Source organism: Meles meles, chromosome 5, assembly GCF_922984935.1.
Source record: "Meles meles chromosome 5, mMelMel3.1 paternal haplotype, whole genome shotgun sequence".
NCBI classification, from domain to species: Eukaryota; Metazoa; Chordata; class Mammalia; order Carnivora; family Mustelidae; genus Meles; species Meles meles.
The window spans coordinates 112677422-112696150 of record NC_060070.1 but is presented as its reverse complement, the minus strand read 5'-3'; the positions used below and the strand labels follow the sequence as shown (position 1 = coordinate 112696150).

The window sequence follows — 18729 nt, the reverse complement described above, 5'->3', positions numbered from 1 at the left end:
AAACACTTACACATATATTGATAACAGATTCTTTGCAGATCACTGCAGTGAGGAATCTAGATCAACATATATAAATCATAGCCTATGTATCTAAAAAAAAAAAAGAAGAAGTAACAGAAAAACAGGGAGGGAGGGAAAAGAGAGGGAAGGGGGAAGGGACAGAGAGCTAGACAAGTTTTACCTTTCAGCAAGAACTGCCATACTAAAACAAATTTTTTTTTACTTCACTCTATGATAATTATGACTCAGCAAAAGACTACCACAATACCCTCTCCGATCTGGGTAGGTCTGAAAATGTAGAAAAATCTAACAACTTTTTAAATAAATAACAAAAGAATGGTCTCTTGTAATATAAACATAAAATTACTGTCGTTATTTTAGTATTAATTTTAATTAGGCTAAAACATAAAATAGTAACACATTGATAAATATTATCCAAAATGAGTTCCACAGTGTTGCCAGCAATAAATTCAAATACAGCTGCCCAGAGTACATTATGGACTATGTGGGTGAGTTTCTCCTCCCAAAATATCACTGACTGACATGGCCGTCATATCATTACATTTGAATTACAATATATGTTACCAATGTGCCTAATCAACTTTTAGCAACACCAGTCACCACAACTACTCCCCTATCCTCCACAACCAGATATTATATCAGTTATATATGTTAGGTTAGGCTGTATAACAAAGATACACCCAAAATTCCCAGTGTCTCAAAACAGAAAAAGTTCTTCCTTGCTCATGCTTCACAAATATTAGGATCAGTAAGAGCATAAGTCAGAGGCCTCCTCTCATTTTAGACATTCAAGGACTCAGGAAGACAGAGGTGCGCCTTCTCTTCAAGGACAGGTTCCCATGCCAGAGGTAAAGAGATTTTCATGTTCTTGTCCACCCAACCAGAAACACAATTCCTCCATGTGCCCAGAATAGGAGAAGGCTAGCACTATGAAGAACCTCCAGAAACCTCAATTATCCACTCATATCGATAGAACGCCAATGCTAATAAACTTTTCACTGTTGTTTTAATAAGCTGTTTTCAGTTTTGGATATCCCTTATATGTGAAAAATCAATGGAACTCAAAATAATTTTCACTACCCCATTATCCTTATTTAATCCAAGATGTTTAACAGTTTGCAACTGAACTATTTGGGGATAACCAAACAATGTGGAAGAGTGTCAGAATGCATAGCACCAAAGAGATTACATTTATAAAGATTTAAAATTGGGGCTTCTGTATTTATCAACTAAAGTTAAAGAGTCAAAAGAGTTAAAATAATATTCATTTTTATCTGAGCAAGCTAGAATGTGAGCAAGAGGCATAACAGGAATAAGCAAATCTGCAGGAGGGTTGGGAACCTACAGTAGAAGAGGTTTGCAATCTGAATGACTAGAAGGAAAAATGAAGAATTGTGGCATTCATCCTGAGTTCCGCATGGAGCCCCAGGACTCACTGATCCCAGAGAAACTCTGTAAGAAATGTTTATATGACAGGCACGAAAATGGGTCATAAACATGTCTCATACAGGGAGTGTGACAGAAAGAAAAGAAGGGGTGGGGATCTCACCTTTGGTCTAAACACAGCATGCGTTCATCACATGAGGTCTCTGTAAAGCATAGGCAGAAGCAGTACTGGCTGGCAGAAGGTAGCAAATGACCAGCAAATTGGACGACACATGGCAGAAAAGTAAGAGTCAACTTATGAACATCCCCACAAGGCATTAGAGATGCCTGAAAAGCAGGATGGAATGGGCTGAGGGCTTTCCTGAGGTTGGAGAGTTAGACCCAGGCAAACTTCAGAGGGTTGAATGGGAAGGAGCAGGGGTTGGAAAAAAATTAAACACGGATAAATGGGCCACAGACATATGGATTCCAAACAAATAAAGAATTTTGTTCTAAGCAAAATGCAATAAAAACAAAATGACAGTTCTTACACTTTCTTGGTGATCAAAACACTAAATATTTTAGTTCCTCAGAGGAAGAAAGTTTCTGCCATTAATTTCTTATATGCAGCTTCATATGGAGTCTTCTAAGATTTAGAGTTCAGCAGCAATTTTTCAAGCAGAGTTGCCTCTGGGACCAACACAGGAAGAAAGGATACTGATGAGGTCAGGCTCTAGGCCTCCTTCCCACCTCTACCAAAACAGCTCCATTTAAAAAAATCCTGGGGCGCCTGGGTGGCTCAGTCATTAAGCAGCTGCCTTCAGCTCAGGTCATGATCCCAGGGTCCTGGGATGGAGCCCTGCATTGAGCTCCCTGCTCTGCAGGAAGCCTGCTTCTCCCTCTCCCACTCCCCCTGATTGTGTTCCCTCTCTTTGCTGTCTCTTTCTGTCAAATAAATAAATAAATCATCTTTATAAATAAATACATCTTTTTAAAAATAATATTGACTTTTATTTAGAAAAAAATATTCCTTTGCTAAGGAAAAAGGAAATGTTGTATTAATTCACATTCTACATGTACTTATTTCTTTCATCTTAATCAGTTCTAACAACTTAGTGGATCAACTTCTATTCTGCCTCCAAACTCTCTCCTCTGCTCCATTTCTGTGGTTTCTATGGTCTCCGGATCCAGAGGCCAGGTGCAAGTACACATCATATTTTTTATGCCTGGAACTCATTTATGCCCTTATCACCAATTGAACACCAAAATGTGGTCATCAGAAAATTCCAGGCAAATCACTAAGACAGAAAAAAGTCATAGTTTTTTTCTCTTTTTAAAAAAAAAAAAGATTTTATTTTTATTTATTTGATAGAGAAATCACAAGTAGGCAGAGAGGCAGGCAGAGAGAAGCGGGGAGCAGGCTCCCCGTTGAGCAGAGAGCCTGATGCGGGGCTCAATCCCAGGACCCTGAGATCATGACCTGAGCCGAAGGCAGAGGCTTAACCCACTGAGCCACCCAGGCGCCCCAAGCCATAGGTTTTTAAGAGAGCAGACTGTACTATATTACAAAGAATGGGATTAAAATGTTCTCTGTTGTGCAAATGGAACAATGATGCTTCCCAGCTATTTACTTCATCATATTTGAAAGTAAAACCTACTGAATTTTTTTTTTTAAAGCGGTTGTGCTTGGTTAATTTCTCAGGCACATGTATTAAAAATACACACTGTTTGCCCTACAAGTTACAAAAACCAAGGCCAGCCAAAGAGAGCTGACCACAGCCTGACATATCTATAAAGAAAGCTGACCTCTCTGAGAAGCCAAAGTAAACTCAAATTTCTCAGTCTACAGTGCAGAAGCAGATCTTTGAAAGTTTGCCAGATTTATGTAGAAAGACTACATAAACAGATTTTTGTCTTCCCAAGGTGCCCTCTTTTCCACATTACAATTATTATGACTAGCCACATAAGAAGAAACATTTCTAAAAGCATCCAGTACATAAAAAATATTTGTTATGTATTACTTATTTAGAAAAATCATAAAGCTCTGTTTCAACATAATTTGTTTGCACATAATTTTTGGAAAGTACTTCTTTTTTTTTCCTCTTGGGATCCTTCCTTGATGTGAAAGGCAACAAACAGACTAACATGGAGAAAAAAGTAAAAAACTGTAATTTTTATTATGAAACTACAAGGGCAAACTTAGATGCCTCGATTTGGTTTTTGTAATGAAACAAAGAAAGAACATGCTTTCTGTGTGCCTTCTTGTTTTGCTTTGAGGGGGATAGTGAAATCAATAAGCAAAATGAAACGGAAATTCTATTTTCATTTTACATTTTCCATCATTTCCACTTCTACTTACATCATAATGATATAAAATTAGAACAAAATCTTAATCTGTCAGTATTTTTTAAGTCTTATGTGGGAATCTTGAAGTCATTTGTTTTATTTATTTATTTATTTATTTTTTAAAGACTGTATTTATTTATTTAACGAGAGAGGTCACAAGTAGACAGAGCAGCAGACAGAAAGAGAAGAGGAAGCAGGCTCCCTGCGGAGCAGAGATCTCGATGCGGGGCTCGATCCCAGGACTCTGGGACCCTGGGACCCTGGGACCATGTCCTGAGCCGAAGGCAGAGGCTTTAACCCACGGAGCCACCCAGGCGCCCCTTGAAGTCATTTGTTTTTAATGACCCATTCTTTTTTTTTTTTTTTTTTAAATATCCAGGCCAATTTAAATGTTCTGGGGTCACATCAATGCTGAAAATGTTGTATATGAATATGAATGTATATGCTGTATATGAATGTATATGCATTATGTAATTTAAGAATTAGCTAAGTAATCCACAAACCAACAAGTATATATACAAAGATACTTGTAGGGCCTAAATTCAAGGAGTTATAAAGATAAACACGTTGATTCAGAGAGAGGTTTAAGTGTAAAAAAAATATCATTTCAACTGAGCCAAAAACATGGCCAACTGATGTTAATTTTCATTAACGCAATTCTTTAAATTCTTATTATTTCCCTGTTTACTTGAGCTGGTTTATATGCTAATCTGCGAAAGGGCTAATAATTATGTAAGACCTTTAACCCCTTAAAAGAAAAGCTCGAAACTTAAAATGCTGTTTTCCGACCATGCTCTAAAGAAATCAGAAACCACTTCACCACCAAAATTATACACCCCTATACTAGTCAGGGTCCCAGTAAGGTAAAATGGTGTCCTCAGTTAAGATAATTTGAGAAAATATTAAGGCATGGATAGTGCTTGGTGAAACTAAGGAGAGAGAGCACAGCACTCAGGGTTAGAAACAGCAGAGAGCCATAGGCGAAAGGGGTGAGAGGAGAGGGGGTTGCCAGAGGTCCAAGGGTAAGCCTGCCTCACTGAAGCTCTGACCGTCAACACAAGAGAGTCTGAACCTCTCTCTTCTCCCACCCTCAACAAACTATTTCTCAGTGTACCACAGAATAACTAAAACATGTAAGACATGCTTTTCCCCCAAAACACAGATTTCCCTAGAAAATGAGACCGAAATGAAAACCCAAGATAGATGTTGCTAAACCGTCTTAGTAAATCTACACTGAACTTGAAATACATTGCTCTTTAAATTTAAGGAGCTTAGACTGAAAAGTATTCTGTGAGATTGACATCAGATTATTTCAATAATATATACCACATAGAACAAAAATCTAATGGATCAAAGCTTTAATTTGTAAAGACTACTCTGTATTAAGTAGTATAGTGAAGTATACTCTGATTATTATCCTGGCTAGATACCAGATATATATATATTTTTAATCAAACAGTAGAACTGTCACACAGTCCTAAATGACTGTGCCTCTTTCATGTTAGAGAAATGGTATTAAATATAAATTCCAAGAAGACTTAAATTCAGCTGATATAATGTTCCCATCATATATTTGCAGATTGGGAATCCATTAATCAGGTAAGATTTGGACTACCTAACACCTAAAGTCCCTCATATATCTGAGACTTTGTGATTCAGATTCAAGCACTCCAAAGATGGTGAAAACTTCTCTAGTTTTTCATTTGAACCAATTTGTATTAAATTTTTAGAGAAAGGAAAACCATAGTCTTTAGGGTATTCTATATATTCAATGGAACAAATAATATGTGTTTCACACAATTATTCTTGAAATAAAATAATACATGCAACAGAGCCTGGAAAACTGGAAAGCATTTTCTCAATGTTAGATTTTAATATATTCTTTAAATTTATAAAATGCTTATTATAATGCTTTACTTCCTTCTTTTTCTCAGGAGCGGTATTAGAGGAGGCTTCTCTTTAAAACATTTACTGGAAAACAAATTGTTTAGATACACAAGCATAGAAATTAATTTTTAAAAAATTATAAAAAACTTTAAAATTACCTTAAAAGTGAGGAATACCAGTAGAAATGTCATGAAAGAAATACCGTGTAACACCCACCCAGCATGAATTACCCAGGAGAGATAATATTTATATGATGTTTCTATCACCTAAACATATTTATTGCTAAAAAGTAATTTCATCAAGGTAGCCTTCTCAGGTTGACTCCCCAAATGTTTTAATGCTTTTTACTCTGTTGAAGTATATCTAAGTTGTATTCTAAATCAGTTGACCCTTGAACATGGGCTTGAATTGCATGAGTCCACTTATGCTAGGATTTCTTTATATATAGAGTACTATATTATAAATGCTTTTTCTCTTATGATTGTCTTAATAATATTTTCTTTTCTCTAGCTTGCTAAAAGAATACAGCATGTGTTGTGTGTGTGTGTGTGTGTATACACAGAAAATATGTTATTTATATAATTTATATAATTGATAGGGCTTCCCGTCAACAGCAGCCTATTAGAAGTTAGATTTTGGGGGAGTCAAAAATTATATTCAGATTTTCAACTGTGTCTATAACTTCCCTGGTGTTTGAGGGTCAACTGCATTATAGTCTGGTTCTATCAGTGCTCTAGTATCTTTTCCATGCACATAGTTATTCTGTTTTCCTAAACAACAGAATACTCCCAAAGAAACTTATTATCCAGAAGAAATATTCAGATAATATAATATCCAGGATTAGGTTGGCAGGCAAGTTATTTCATTTAACATAGTAGAAACCGAACAGTAACTATTTTACCTTCATGTTCTATAAAGTGTTCCAAATGTTAATGATTATGTGATGGGGATGGGTGTGGTTATAGTGAAAATGGATATCAGCAAACATGTAAGATTTCAGAAAAGACTCCTATTCACTTAATTTTGAGAGAAACAGCTCCATACTAATGTATTCATTATGAATTTGTTACTTATTATACTTTCTGTCTATAGCAGAAATATATTATTTATTAACCTTTAACAGATAGCTAGGTCATTCTCTGCAAGTGAGCAAAATTTCTGAATGGTAGTTGAAAGATAAATGAACATAGAGCATTTGGCACTTTGTGGAGTCTTATGGATCACATTTTGTAATTTTCCTTCAAGAAAATACCAGAATCTTTAAATGAGTACTAAAAAAATTTGTTTTCTTTTCAATATCTGAATATATAAGCATTTGGGGGAACCCTGGGGCTTACTGGTATGTGATCACAATCTAGTGATCTTATTTTTTTTCCAAATAGTTTAATATGGGCTAATATTTCACAATAATTCTTTTTCAAAATGCATTTCAAACCATGAACTTAATTTTGCATAACGCAGCAAAGAATAAAATACTTATGAAACTGTTTAATTTAAATGGATTTGCAGGCTATCAGCAATGATATCCAAAGGACATCTTCCCAGGCCTAGGATGACTCACACACCACTAGCCTGATCTATTTGACGTATTAGTCATGCCTCCATCAACACACAGGTACTGAGATGCTACCTTTTCTGTATCTAATACAAAACAGACAAACATTCAAGATGCTTAATGAGCCTTTGTTAAATGTCTTAAATTCCTAAACAAGTTCAAATAATTAAATGACAGTCTGCTTCATTATTTATTATTAATCCTCTATCCTTTATAGCCAAAAGAATAAAAAAGACATTCAAAAACTGAATTGAGGGCCTACTATAACTTGAGCAATGGACTAAGTGTTTGACATGTTCAATCTCGTCTAATTCAACACTCTACTACTGAAGATGGATGAAGCAAGCTCAGTCACCTGACAGATGCTACCAGGAGGCTGAGTCATTCAAAGGACTCAAGTGTACACCCAAATACCTTGCATTTCAATGAAGTGATATACTTAGAAAAATTGCATACCTCTCTGATTTTTATTAGTTAATTGATTTAGGAAGAAATTTCCACAGAGCTGACAGGAACTAAAATATTCCAAGCCATTAATTTTATTAGGTTCTTCAAATTCAATACATGATGTCATTTCCTGTTCTCCTACACCCTTAGAAATAAGCATCACTAACAATCTGAGAAGGGGAAAGTAGTAACACAGAGTAACAATTATGATGTGGAAGAGTAGATTCAAACTCGAAACAGTAGATTTTAAAACCCAGCAAAGATATTTTGAAAAAATAAGAAAAGTTTATTTTTTTAAGGAACATTGATTTGAGATCCAACAGCCACATGACTTTAGGTAATGTATACCAGTTATTCTAAAGAATATTATATTTTATAAAAGCCTTTAGCTTAACAATAAAATTCCTTCTATTAGGAAATGAAGTCCATAAGGTAAAGCATGAAGCTGAACTCTAAGTAAAATTTCCTTGTCAATTTTGGAAGAAAACCAACCTACAGTACATATATCTACAACTATCATAAAACCCACTGACACATCTTGACAAATGTGTGCAAGCATGGAACATATGTACACACAAACAAATTTTCCTTTTTTTAAGATATTATTTATTTATTTGTCAGAGAGGGAGACAGCACAAGTGGGGAGGCAAAGGGAGAGGGAGAAGCAAGTTCCCCACTGAGCAGGGAACTTGATGAGGAACTCAGTTCCAGGACCCCTGGATCATGACCTAGCCAAAGGCCATCCCAAAGGCCATTAACTGACTGAGCCACCCAGTCAGTCTTAACTGACTGAGCCACCCAGGCATACCCACACACAAATTTTCATGTTAATATTTTAATTTATTGCCCATAAAAAATATGTTTCCATATAATGGAATTTTGTTTTATTAACAGATAGATAGATAGATAAGATATCCTAAATTGTTTGTCAAAATTCAAAAATGGCAAAAGTAAAAATTATGGCATTTTACTTGATCAGGACAATAATTTTAATGATATTCCACTCTTATTACATTTTACAGATTATTAAATAGGTGTGAATAACAGAAGCACTGAATTGACATGCAAATCCTCCTTTCCTCTTTCTTGGGAAGAGTTTGCATGTTTGTCATCAAACTGCTAGAGAGGACTGGGAAATGTCATTACTGTAGAAGTAATGCTAGAGTCAGAAAAGAGATACATAAAGGTAAACAGAAACGGGCAAATTTTCCTACCATTGTTTTTGTAGATAGTCAAATGCAGAAAGTTATATGGACTGTAAGTCTTGTAATATATATATATATATATATATATAAATATATATATAAATTAAGAATATTTCCTAATGGTTCCATCTTCTTGTTTAAAAAGTGATGTTAAATAATATGCTGAGAGCAGAAACTGGCATAAATAACACATTAATGGAATAGGAATAAATAAATAAATGGTAGCCATCTTCCCCTAAAAAAAACAGAAAGTAAAAGGTGGCCTCTTTCCCCAAATGAGGTAGTTTTATTCTTTTGATTGTAACCCATGTATTGCTATCTTTCCTATTGAGATCTTTTTTTGTTTTGATCATTTGACATTCAATATTTACTGAAGCTCTATTAAGAATGTCATAGACAACTGAAGACCCATTCGTTATGCTTGAAGAATTCCCAGGTCTAGTGGAGGGAGACAGAAATATAAACAGAAAATACACCGCAAACCGCAGTATGATAAATGCTAGAACAGAAGTACAGTTCGTACAGAGCACTATGGGATGCAGCCAAGGGGCAGAGAAACTCTCGGGCTCTGCATCTTCAAGGAACAACAGACTCAATATGCCTTTCTACATTCCAGTAGAGTGTGTGGGACCATGGCATTTACAAAGGAAGTAAGATCCAAGGACAGTAAAGAGGAAGGTGAAAAGTGCTGAACAGTTCTGAGGGTAAAAAAAGCAAGAGTAGAAAGAAATGAAAACACACTGAGACACAAATTGCTCTAGACGATAAAACAGGTACCTAGAACTGTGAACACACACACAACCCCGGGCTAGATTTTACACAGGCACATAGTGAGTCTTCCCCTTGGGTGACAGAATATCAAGGATTAGTATGGGCAGAGTGAAAAGACAAATGAGTATGTGTGTTCAGATTTCCTGGAATCTATACAGGCATCCCAATTTCCCTTCACATAAGTAGCACCATTGATGTAAGTAGGAAACAAAGGTTCCATTAAGGTTTATTATGTGACTTAGATACCCTGATAGAGAATTTTTCTGCCAAAACTGTTTTAGTTGCTTATTTTAGGTGAAGTGGTAAGAAGTAAGATCTTATAGCACATCTTATATTTTAACTAATATTTCTATATATATTTTAACTAATACAGAATCATCTATGGTAGGAAAAAAAAAAGTCCTATAAAATCCAGTAAAGGCCTCAAGAATACAAGCCAATACCTCCCAGACTTACATCTGAAAACCAGGTAACAGCAATATCATTTGAGCTTTCTTTAAAAAAAAAAAAAAAAAGTTATATACATTAAATGTAGATAGTTTTTTTTTAAAAAATATTGCCTGAAATAAGACTTCATTATTTTAAAAGGCTTCATTTTGTTGGTTTACTTGGTTTTCAAAGTTTCACATAAAACCTGGGGAATGGCAACTAAGTTTTTATAATCATATAACATCCTCAAATATGTCAAACATGAACTTAAAAAACAAGATACTTAAATGTATTAGTACTTAACTAATTAATACTTTAATAAAGCATCAGTCCAATTATTTACTTTTATAATACATTCAAGATCGCATTTGTTATCGCTGGTGTCATCACTACAAACAGTGGTAGTTTTCTTCTTGCTGTTTTCTGGCTATGAAATTCTTCAGTATATGAATGTATTATTAACAGACATTTTAGTAGAAATCGTACATCAACAAAATTAACAGCCCAGTCCTGGGAGCCTATAATTTCCTCAAATACTAACTAAATAGGATTTTGTGATTTCAATGGACACATTCAAAATATTCAGCATTTGGTACACCATTCCCATCACCACCAGCACCGCACAAAACAAGCTAGAATTGCATCTATTGCATGTAAAGAGTCTTCTGTCCAATTTGTGCCACTTCTATGATGTAATGGATGTAGAAAATATTTCCACTCAAGGTTTTCAGTACTTACTACAGTAAATAAAACAGAAGTAAAGAAAAACTATGGCCAAAAAAAAAAAAAGAAAGAAAGAAAAACTATGGAGAATAATTGTGTATTTATTCCCTTGATGACTTACAGGATAGTCTATATTTCTATACAAAACGGAAATCATTTATTAATGTAAAATGTAAGTAGAATTTTTAAAGACTTATTTTAAAACCTGGGATTACATGTTACCATATAAAGTAAAGACATTTTGGAATAAAATTAATTATGAGTAGCACAACTGTATGTAATTATTAACCTCTAACCTTGTTAATATCATTATGTGGTAGTTTATTTGAAATGGTATTAAATAATTCTTTCATAAGTTTTTACATAGCGTTTATATAAAATATTTAAGATTTAAAATATTTTGCATAAATCTTACTAAATTAAGAGTCTACAGATTTTCACATTCTTTTCCTACAAAGCAGCATAGTCAAAAAGGTCTTCTTTGAATGAGGTAAGGAATGCTGAATATATAAGAACTACTTATAAATGCATCAGCTACAATTATGTCATCAGGAATTACTTATCCTTACCTTTCTGACTCAGAATACCCAAAAATTAAAGAACACACATTTAGAATAAAGAGAATACAGACTGTTCAATTTTACTGATACAGCATATATTCTTCCCCTATTATATAAAGTCCTCCTAGTTCAGTTCTATTAACACGATAACAATTTTAATATAATCACTTATTTGTTTTGGAGCTATCCCTTTCTCATTTTGCCAACTAATTAGTCGAAAGACATAGACGTGGTCCCACGTGTTATACACCGAATGTCTAAAATCACTCATATTCTTACTCATTTACAAAACAAATGACAATCGAGTCCAACTTCTATAAATCCTAGCACTGTTTCAGCCCACATCTCAAGATCATGACCTGCAAAATCTTTGAAAATCATGCTTAATGCGCACACAACTTTGTTTTCGTGACTTGCTACCATTCATAAAAAAAGCTTCCCAAACTAGATTCACTTTCCCACTCCTCACGGGCAGTCAATTTCATGATAGAATTGTAACCACTGATAAAAGAGATTCTAGATTTTATTAAAACCGCAATAAAACAGACAAATACCAGTTTCTGGTGTTAATTGTCTTATTAGCCAGCTTGTAGCATCACATTTTCTGTGTGTACTGTAGCTTCTTATTCTAGGGGACACTAATTAGTTTTAAATGGTGTTAAATACCATCCCTGCAGTTGCAAGTGCTTCTCTGGGATTTTTACCAGAGAAAAGAACTCCTGTAATTTAAAACCACTTTGTTTTCTTCAGCCACAGCTGTTAGTGAAACACTGACCTGTAGAAATCTTAAAGGTTTTCAACCCTCTCTCATTGCCATTAGCCTGCATTTATTTTCTAACACATCTTCTCCCCATGTACTATTGCTCTTCCATAATCCCCATCCCCCAAATTGCTTTCAGCAGAGAAACCGCATCTAGCTAGTTAAGCCCTTCTCGCTCTTTCCCTCCCACCCCCACCCCTTACAAAGCCTTGGCTACTCTTAAAGAAAATTCTCCAACAACGTGTCAATTTTATATTGGCCACAAAGACAACTTCTGTTGGGGGAGGGGGAGGAAAGAGGGACTGGAGCTTGGCTGTCCCTTTCCACAGACAGGGATCTTTGTGGCAATCAGAAAACATTTCCTGCATAAAAAATCAACACACTCTCTAGTTGCAGGGTTGGGGAGGGAGAACGAATACGCATCAGCCGTGTCCTCAAAGGAATGGAACACATCCGTTAACCTTCCAAACAGGAAAGTCATTTTCTCAAAAATATGTCAGCTTTCTTGCATTATTAAACGTAATCCACAATCTGAAATCCTCCAGTAGCTCCCCCACTGGGGACTGAGAGAAAGCTATAAATCACTCCTGTACTTTGCTCTTTTTCCTCTGCATTTCCGTTGCACTATTTGTTCCATCTAGTTCATCTCTGACACGCTCCCACTCTCCTCGTGTATATCAACAAGGGACCAAGGAGAGCAAAATTCACGCAAGAGAGCAATCAGGTTGCACAGGATCAGCCTGTGCTTTAATTCTACCCTGCCTCCAAGTGGCTTCACAGCCAGGAGACCCCAGAGTCTGCGCTTCCCAGTGGGGTTTCACACGGGATTTATTGTGCGAAGCACTTTTTTTTTTTTTTTTTTTTTTTTTTCAAATTATTGGGCTGTTGGGGAGGGGGACACCCTTGTCTTCAGGTGCCAAAAAGTCATTTAGTCCAAACAGGTACTTTACTGAGTTCGTGTCATCTTTTAGTCCTGCTTTCCCAACTTGGGGCAGTACAGCTAAAGGGGTTTTGGTTGACACAGTGAGACAGAGAGGGCAAAGGTGAGAGGAAGGGAAGTGTACTTTTTACAGGGCTGTAGCATCAAGTAGAAATCCTACAAATCCCTTTGAAGGAGTGTGCATGAGAGCGTGATTGTGTAGAGGTGGATTCTCCCCGAGGGGCTGCAGCCAATAAAGACCCCCACCCCCACCTCAGCAACCTCCACTGCAAACTGGCTCCATGTTTTTGACACACTAGCAGGGCACCTTGATGAGGGCTTTCCTATCTTCACTGCCCCATTCTAAAATCCTGAAACCCAAAACTAGCCTAAGAGACCTTTACTAGTGAAGATCACAAATCAAATGATTTCAAAGATGACAGAGTTAAAGACTAAAGATTAAGCCCTTGTGTTGAAATAGCACATCTTAATTCCATTTCCCAACACCCCTCCCTCCCATCTCCCCCTCTCTGCTGGGCACTTACCTTCTTTGGGCGGTCGCTTGGCCTCCCTGGTAAGATTGCAGACCTGGGTAGTTTGCAGTTCCTGGGTCAGGCAGCCCTCGGTCTGCTCATTCAGGGGTAACACCACGTTATTTAATAAAACCAGCGACTGGTCGTCGATCCCCCACTCTCCCAAATGCTGAGGGCAGGTGCATTTTGTATACATGATCCCACATGATTCCGTTCTCCCATTTTCTGATTTTAAGCAGCTCTCCAGCCAAGTGCATAATACATGGCAACCAAACTGGCTCGGGCTCACCTTGTTCAATACCAAAAACTCAAAAAAAGATTTCTGATCTTCTTCCCCTTTTTTCTGTAATCCTGGGAAATCGGTTGGAAACACCCGACGTATTTGAATAAAATTTTTATCATACTGTAGAAAAACGAAAGCATTCTTGGAATTGCAGAGTTGCATTATAGAATGATTCTTTCTTAAGAGATCCTTTATTTTTTCATGGGAAAAATGATCAAACTGATAAGCCAAGAGGGAAAAGTTAGAGCAGCTAAGGTCCTTTTTGGAAAATTTCAGGTAAATGCTATATTTGGTTGGATCTGGATTTTCCAGCGTCCAAGTGCAGTTTGTAAAGTTTTTGGGAAACATTTCACTTACAGAATACGATCCATAAATGACTCCCTTCACCAAAGTTGAACACCAGAAGTCTTGGGCAGCATTAAATCCAAACATAACCAGGAGATAGGTGGAAAATATATAAATCAGCAGGTTACGAACAGCCTTCATCCTATGTCATTTGGCCTGTAAAAATGGCAATGAAAGTAAAATGCAAGTAGGAGTCTACGCGCATTTAAAAAAGAAACTCCTTCTAATATTACAGCCAGCTGTTTTCAAGATTTCAGTAAAAAACCCTTTTTAAAAGAAGGGCAGGTAATTTTTTTTTTTTTTTAATAACGCTAGGAAATTATTTGTTGCTGTGTGAACAGCGCCCTCACGTGGTCATTCACAATGGTCAAATTCTCCACATGCAATTTAAAAATAATATTTAACAGATGATTAACAGGAATGCTCTAATTTATCTACCAGGATTTCCTCCAAGTGAATTATGATTCTATTGAAAGAAGAGGAAAACATATCTTTTTAAAATATCATAACCTAAATTTTAATTTTTGAAATATTTTTAAGCAACCTATACAACATTTTCTCTCATTCGGCCTGCAGTAAACATCATCACACAAAATCTAATCTGATAATCTAGGAACAGCTGTCATCACATTATTTCTTTTATTTTAAATATGGAAAGCAATTTCGATAAAGGATAGCCACAATTTTAAAAAACATGAAAGATAATTTGTTGAGGATGAAACATCATCTCCCAAATGTCCATACTTGTCTTTGCAGGGACCACCATGTGAACTGATGGGAATTCCTGTGCAAAAAACACTGGCATTCATGTGGATTAACAGAATTTTAAAACCATCATCTGAAAAAGGGCATAGATGGGTAGATACAAGGGAAAGACTTGTTCAATATCACCAGTGAGAACCAGGATTTAAGGCAGTCATTTCAATGTGACATGCCCTCTTGGGATACATAAAGTGGATCACTGTATTAGTATCTGTATCCAAAGGTGATGTCAGTGAAAAATCCCAGAACCACAGTAATTGAGCCGGCTTCAGCCTTTTAATTTTTTTTTTAATTAGGGCTATTTTATCTAGAGTTATCTACTGTAATTTAAGATTTACACATGGTAGATAAAAGACATGAGCATTTTCTTTCCTAGCAGATTTCAATTACTGAATTGTTCTCTTTCCAACAAGAGCTCCAAAGCTCCTTTTCTTTATATTTTTTAACCTGGCCTTGCATAATAAAGTAATCCTTGATTATATTTACCTCTGTAAGTTGTTATCCAAAAATAACTCGAATTTTTTCAGCTTTAACCTTTAAGAAGTTATTTCTTAGAATAAATGACACTGCTTTTTTGTTTAGCCTTTGAGCTGAGAAAAGTGATGCCAAGTTAATTATAAAAGTCTTTAGGCTGCAGTCTCTTCCACTGTTCTGTAAACAGAGACAGACATACAGACATATAGACAGTTAAAGAGTTTTCATGTCTTTGCCTGGGTCCTCTCTGAACCAAAGGATAAAACCCTCTTCCTTCCCATTGCATAACACACACCAACGCATGCACACAAATACCAGTGACCGAAGTCCCTGAAGATAGATCTGCATTTTCCAGATCATAATTCAAATTCTATGTCTTGATATAGGAGAAAACAGCCCCAACTCTAAATCTCTATATAGCAGCAGTTTAAAATAACATCAGAACTGCTGGGACTATCAAAACAGCGTCCTCTCTTTCAAGCATACAGCTCAATGAATAATGCATTTTCTTCTTGATAAAATAAAGCCAATGAGCATTTAAAGGTTAAAAAATTGGTAAAGTTGCAGGAAATTTTGGAAATAATTTCCTCTTTTTTTTTGCTGTAGCACTTTGCAGGCAATGCAGGTCTGCGCAGTGTTCTTCAGGATAGAGTGTAGGCGTTGAGAGCCAATGTGACAATAAGTGTCTAAATTAGGAATTCCATCCATGAAAGGGGGCTTCATTTTATAATAGGTAACTCAAAAAGAGGTCGTATTTCTTTTCCTAATGAAATCCGGTACTTTTGCTTCCATTTATTTGACAGTGCATGTCTGCATTGCTGTGCTCGTCAAGGATTAGAAAGAGTGAGGAAATAGCTCTGATTTCACTTTCAAGCTTGCTCAAGAGAGCCCCCTCAACATAATGCTCTTTATTTTAATCCTTAAGCCTTGGTATACGGAGCCTTGTTTTATTCTAAAGAATCAAAAATGAATCATTGAACTCTGCCGTTCCCCCCACCCCCGCCCTCGACTGCAGGGCCAGTTCAAACAATTGTATTTCCCTCTTTAAGAAAGAAAGAATGGGGTGGGGGGTGTCTAAGGGACGGCTACCAAGGTCTCAAGGATGTTGTATTTATTTATTATTTATTTATTTATTTGTCGCCTGCTGAGAAGCAAACCAGCATTTAGTTTAGCTATTCTCAAAACTGATTTTCTGGGTGACACTTTAGTTTAGTCGAACATAGACGGCGCCATCACTCCACTAATTTTTTTTTCCCCAATAGAAGACCCACTGCCTCCCCTTATCTTAACTTCCTTCTAACCTAAAAATTTCTCCCCATAAAATCACCCCAATCACACACAACCCCCAGATTTTCTAGGTCTGCCTGTCTATTCGTTCCGACCCAGCACATCTCTGGAAAAACAGACTTCTCTTAACTTTTCAACTGCGGCGTTTAAGTAAATGCAGACAGTCGGGTTTCCTCGCAGCCCCTCCACCTGCCAGCAACAGCCTTTCCTCTCCTCGTCCTCCCTCCGCACACACCTAGACGGAGAGCTCCTCGGCGGCGACCCCTGGCAGAGGGAAGGTGACCCCGGACCCCCTTCCTTACCTTCCACTCCGAAAGCTCAGGGAGGCTCTTGCTCTAAGACACCAGCACAGGCACGCGTCCCAGCAACAGTGACGGAGAGACTCCCCTTCGGTCCCAATCACCGTTGCCCATTTTCCCCGGCTCAGCTTCAAAAATCAGGATTTATTTTTAAAAAATGCACACTTAAGAGAAGCAAAAGATGGAGGGGGCAATCAAAAGAGGGGACAGGTAGGAGAAAAAAGCCTCCAGGACCCCGGAGCCTGACGCCGTATCCCACTGAGTCCAACCTCCAACGGAGGTGGGGGGGGGGGCGGGGGAGAAGCCCCCCGTAGAGAGACTCTGAGGAAACAAACAAAAAAATGCAAGTGGCTTAAAGGCGAGGATTTGTTTGATCAAATCCACCCCCAGCAAACCGAATAGCCAAGAAGCAAAGAAAGCGCTGAGACGAGAAGTGGCCGGCGACAGCAGCGGCTGCTAAGGCAGATTGTTGGGGCGGTGGGTTTATTACAGGAGTATTCGTGGTCGGATCGGAAGGCTCAAGCTTATGCTTTTTCCTCTTTCCGCTTTCCTCCCTCCTCCTCCTCCCCCCCGCAGGTACTGATGGACGGACCGCGACTAAGGAGAGGGGGGAAAAAAATCCTTGGCTGGTGATGTCGGAAAGCTGTTTGAATGCCCAGCGAGGAGGGGCGCGAGAGGGAGCGAGATAGTAAAGCTCTGTCTCGGGTGTGCGCGCCGGCGCGCGGCGCTCGCTCTCCCCGGGGCGCGCGCGCGGGAGGAGGTGCGCGCGCGCGCACCGGTCTCCCGCGTGCTCGTGCGCGCGCGCGTCCCCGGGCGCCGCGCGCCCCGTGCTAGCCCCCGTGCCGAGCGCCAGGCGGCCGGCCCGAGGCTCGACGAGCGCGGCGCGCCGGCGGTGCCTTCCCGGAGTTCTGCCTCCCGAGGGCGCGGGCGGGTGTGTGTGAGAGAAGAGGAGGGAAGCGGCGGGGTGAGAAAGGAGGGAGGCCCGGCGGGAGGGCGGGAGAGAGGCGGGCGGGAGGGGGGCTCCTCGGTGCTCCAGCCAGGGCCGCGGTGAGCCTGCACGTCACGGCTACTCAAAACCAAGCACGTCCCGACAGCAGTATTTTCTGCGTCTGGGAGGTTTTTGCATCCTCAGTTCCCACCGCTGGGGCTGGCGGCGATCAACTGTAAGAGAAACTCACTAGGGGGGTGCGGAGGACTGGAAGGAGACTCTGCCGGGTGGGAAGTAAATACTGGACTTGATCGTCTTTCTTTCTTTCAGCGTGAACTTGTCGCAGCTGAAGAACTGTCATTTCATCACCGGGATTCAGATGAATTGATCCAGTCCTCAGCGGAGGGGGCATATCTCGGCTCCTGAAACGCTGCGTGTCCCTCTGGCTGGAACAATACTAGTTTTTCTCAGCGAGGCTGCAATTAACATCTTATTTGTTCTGGCTAGATACAGGCTTTGTCAGGACCGCGGTGCGGCGACTGAGGTTGGGCATCTTGCATTGCTTTCTGCATGGCAATGGGATCGTGGTTGTGGGGTCTAAACTTTTGTTTTCTTAATGTATCTGATTCCTTTTCAAGTTTCCCTAGTAACAGGTTTGTGGACAGGGGTGGAAAAAAAAAAAAGAAAGAAAAAGAAAACGAGGGAAATGGGGAGGAAAGGCTACCAGATTCTCAATTTAGCAGCCAAAAAGAGATAAATTTCCCCATCTTTATTTATTTATTTAGACCCCTGGACAGTTGGCTGACAAGCATTTGATGAGCGAGCTTCAG

The 18729-nt window shown here is 38.3% G+C and overlaps 1 protein-coding gene across 5 annotated transcripts in view; it reads right to left on the bottom strand.

The window, feature by feature from the left end:
* ADGRB3 (adhesion G protein-coupled receptor B3) overlaps positions 1-17729 on the bottom strand; it is a 743702-nt gene extending 725973 nt beyond the window's left edge. For 2 of the 5 annotated variants that reach the window (XM_046006639.1, XM_046006644.1), the window contains exons 1-3: positions 16975-17706; positions 15398-15562; positions 13534-14305 (exon numbers count right to left, since the gene is read on the bottom strand). In XM_046006639.1, coding sequence (XP_045862595.1) covers positions 13534-14290 — 757 coding nt within the window. In that variant the 5' untranslated portion in view covers positions 14291-14305; positions 15398-15562; positions 16975-17706. Of the gene's footprint in view, positions 1-13533; positions 14306-15397; positions 15563-15700; positions 15772-16974 lie in introns of those variants that run through there. The other 3 variants (XM_046006643.1, XM_046006641.1, XM_046006642.1) reach the window with 3 other exon arrangements.
* Positions 17730-18729: the final 1000 nt, after the last annotated feature.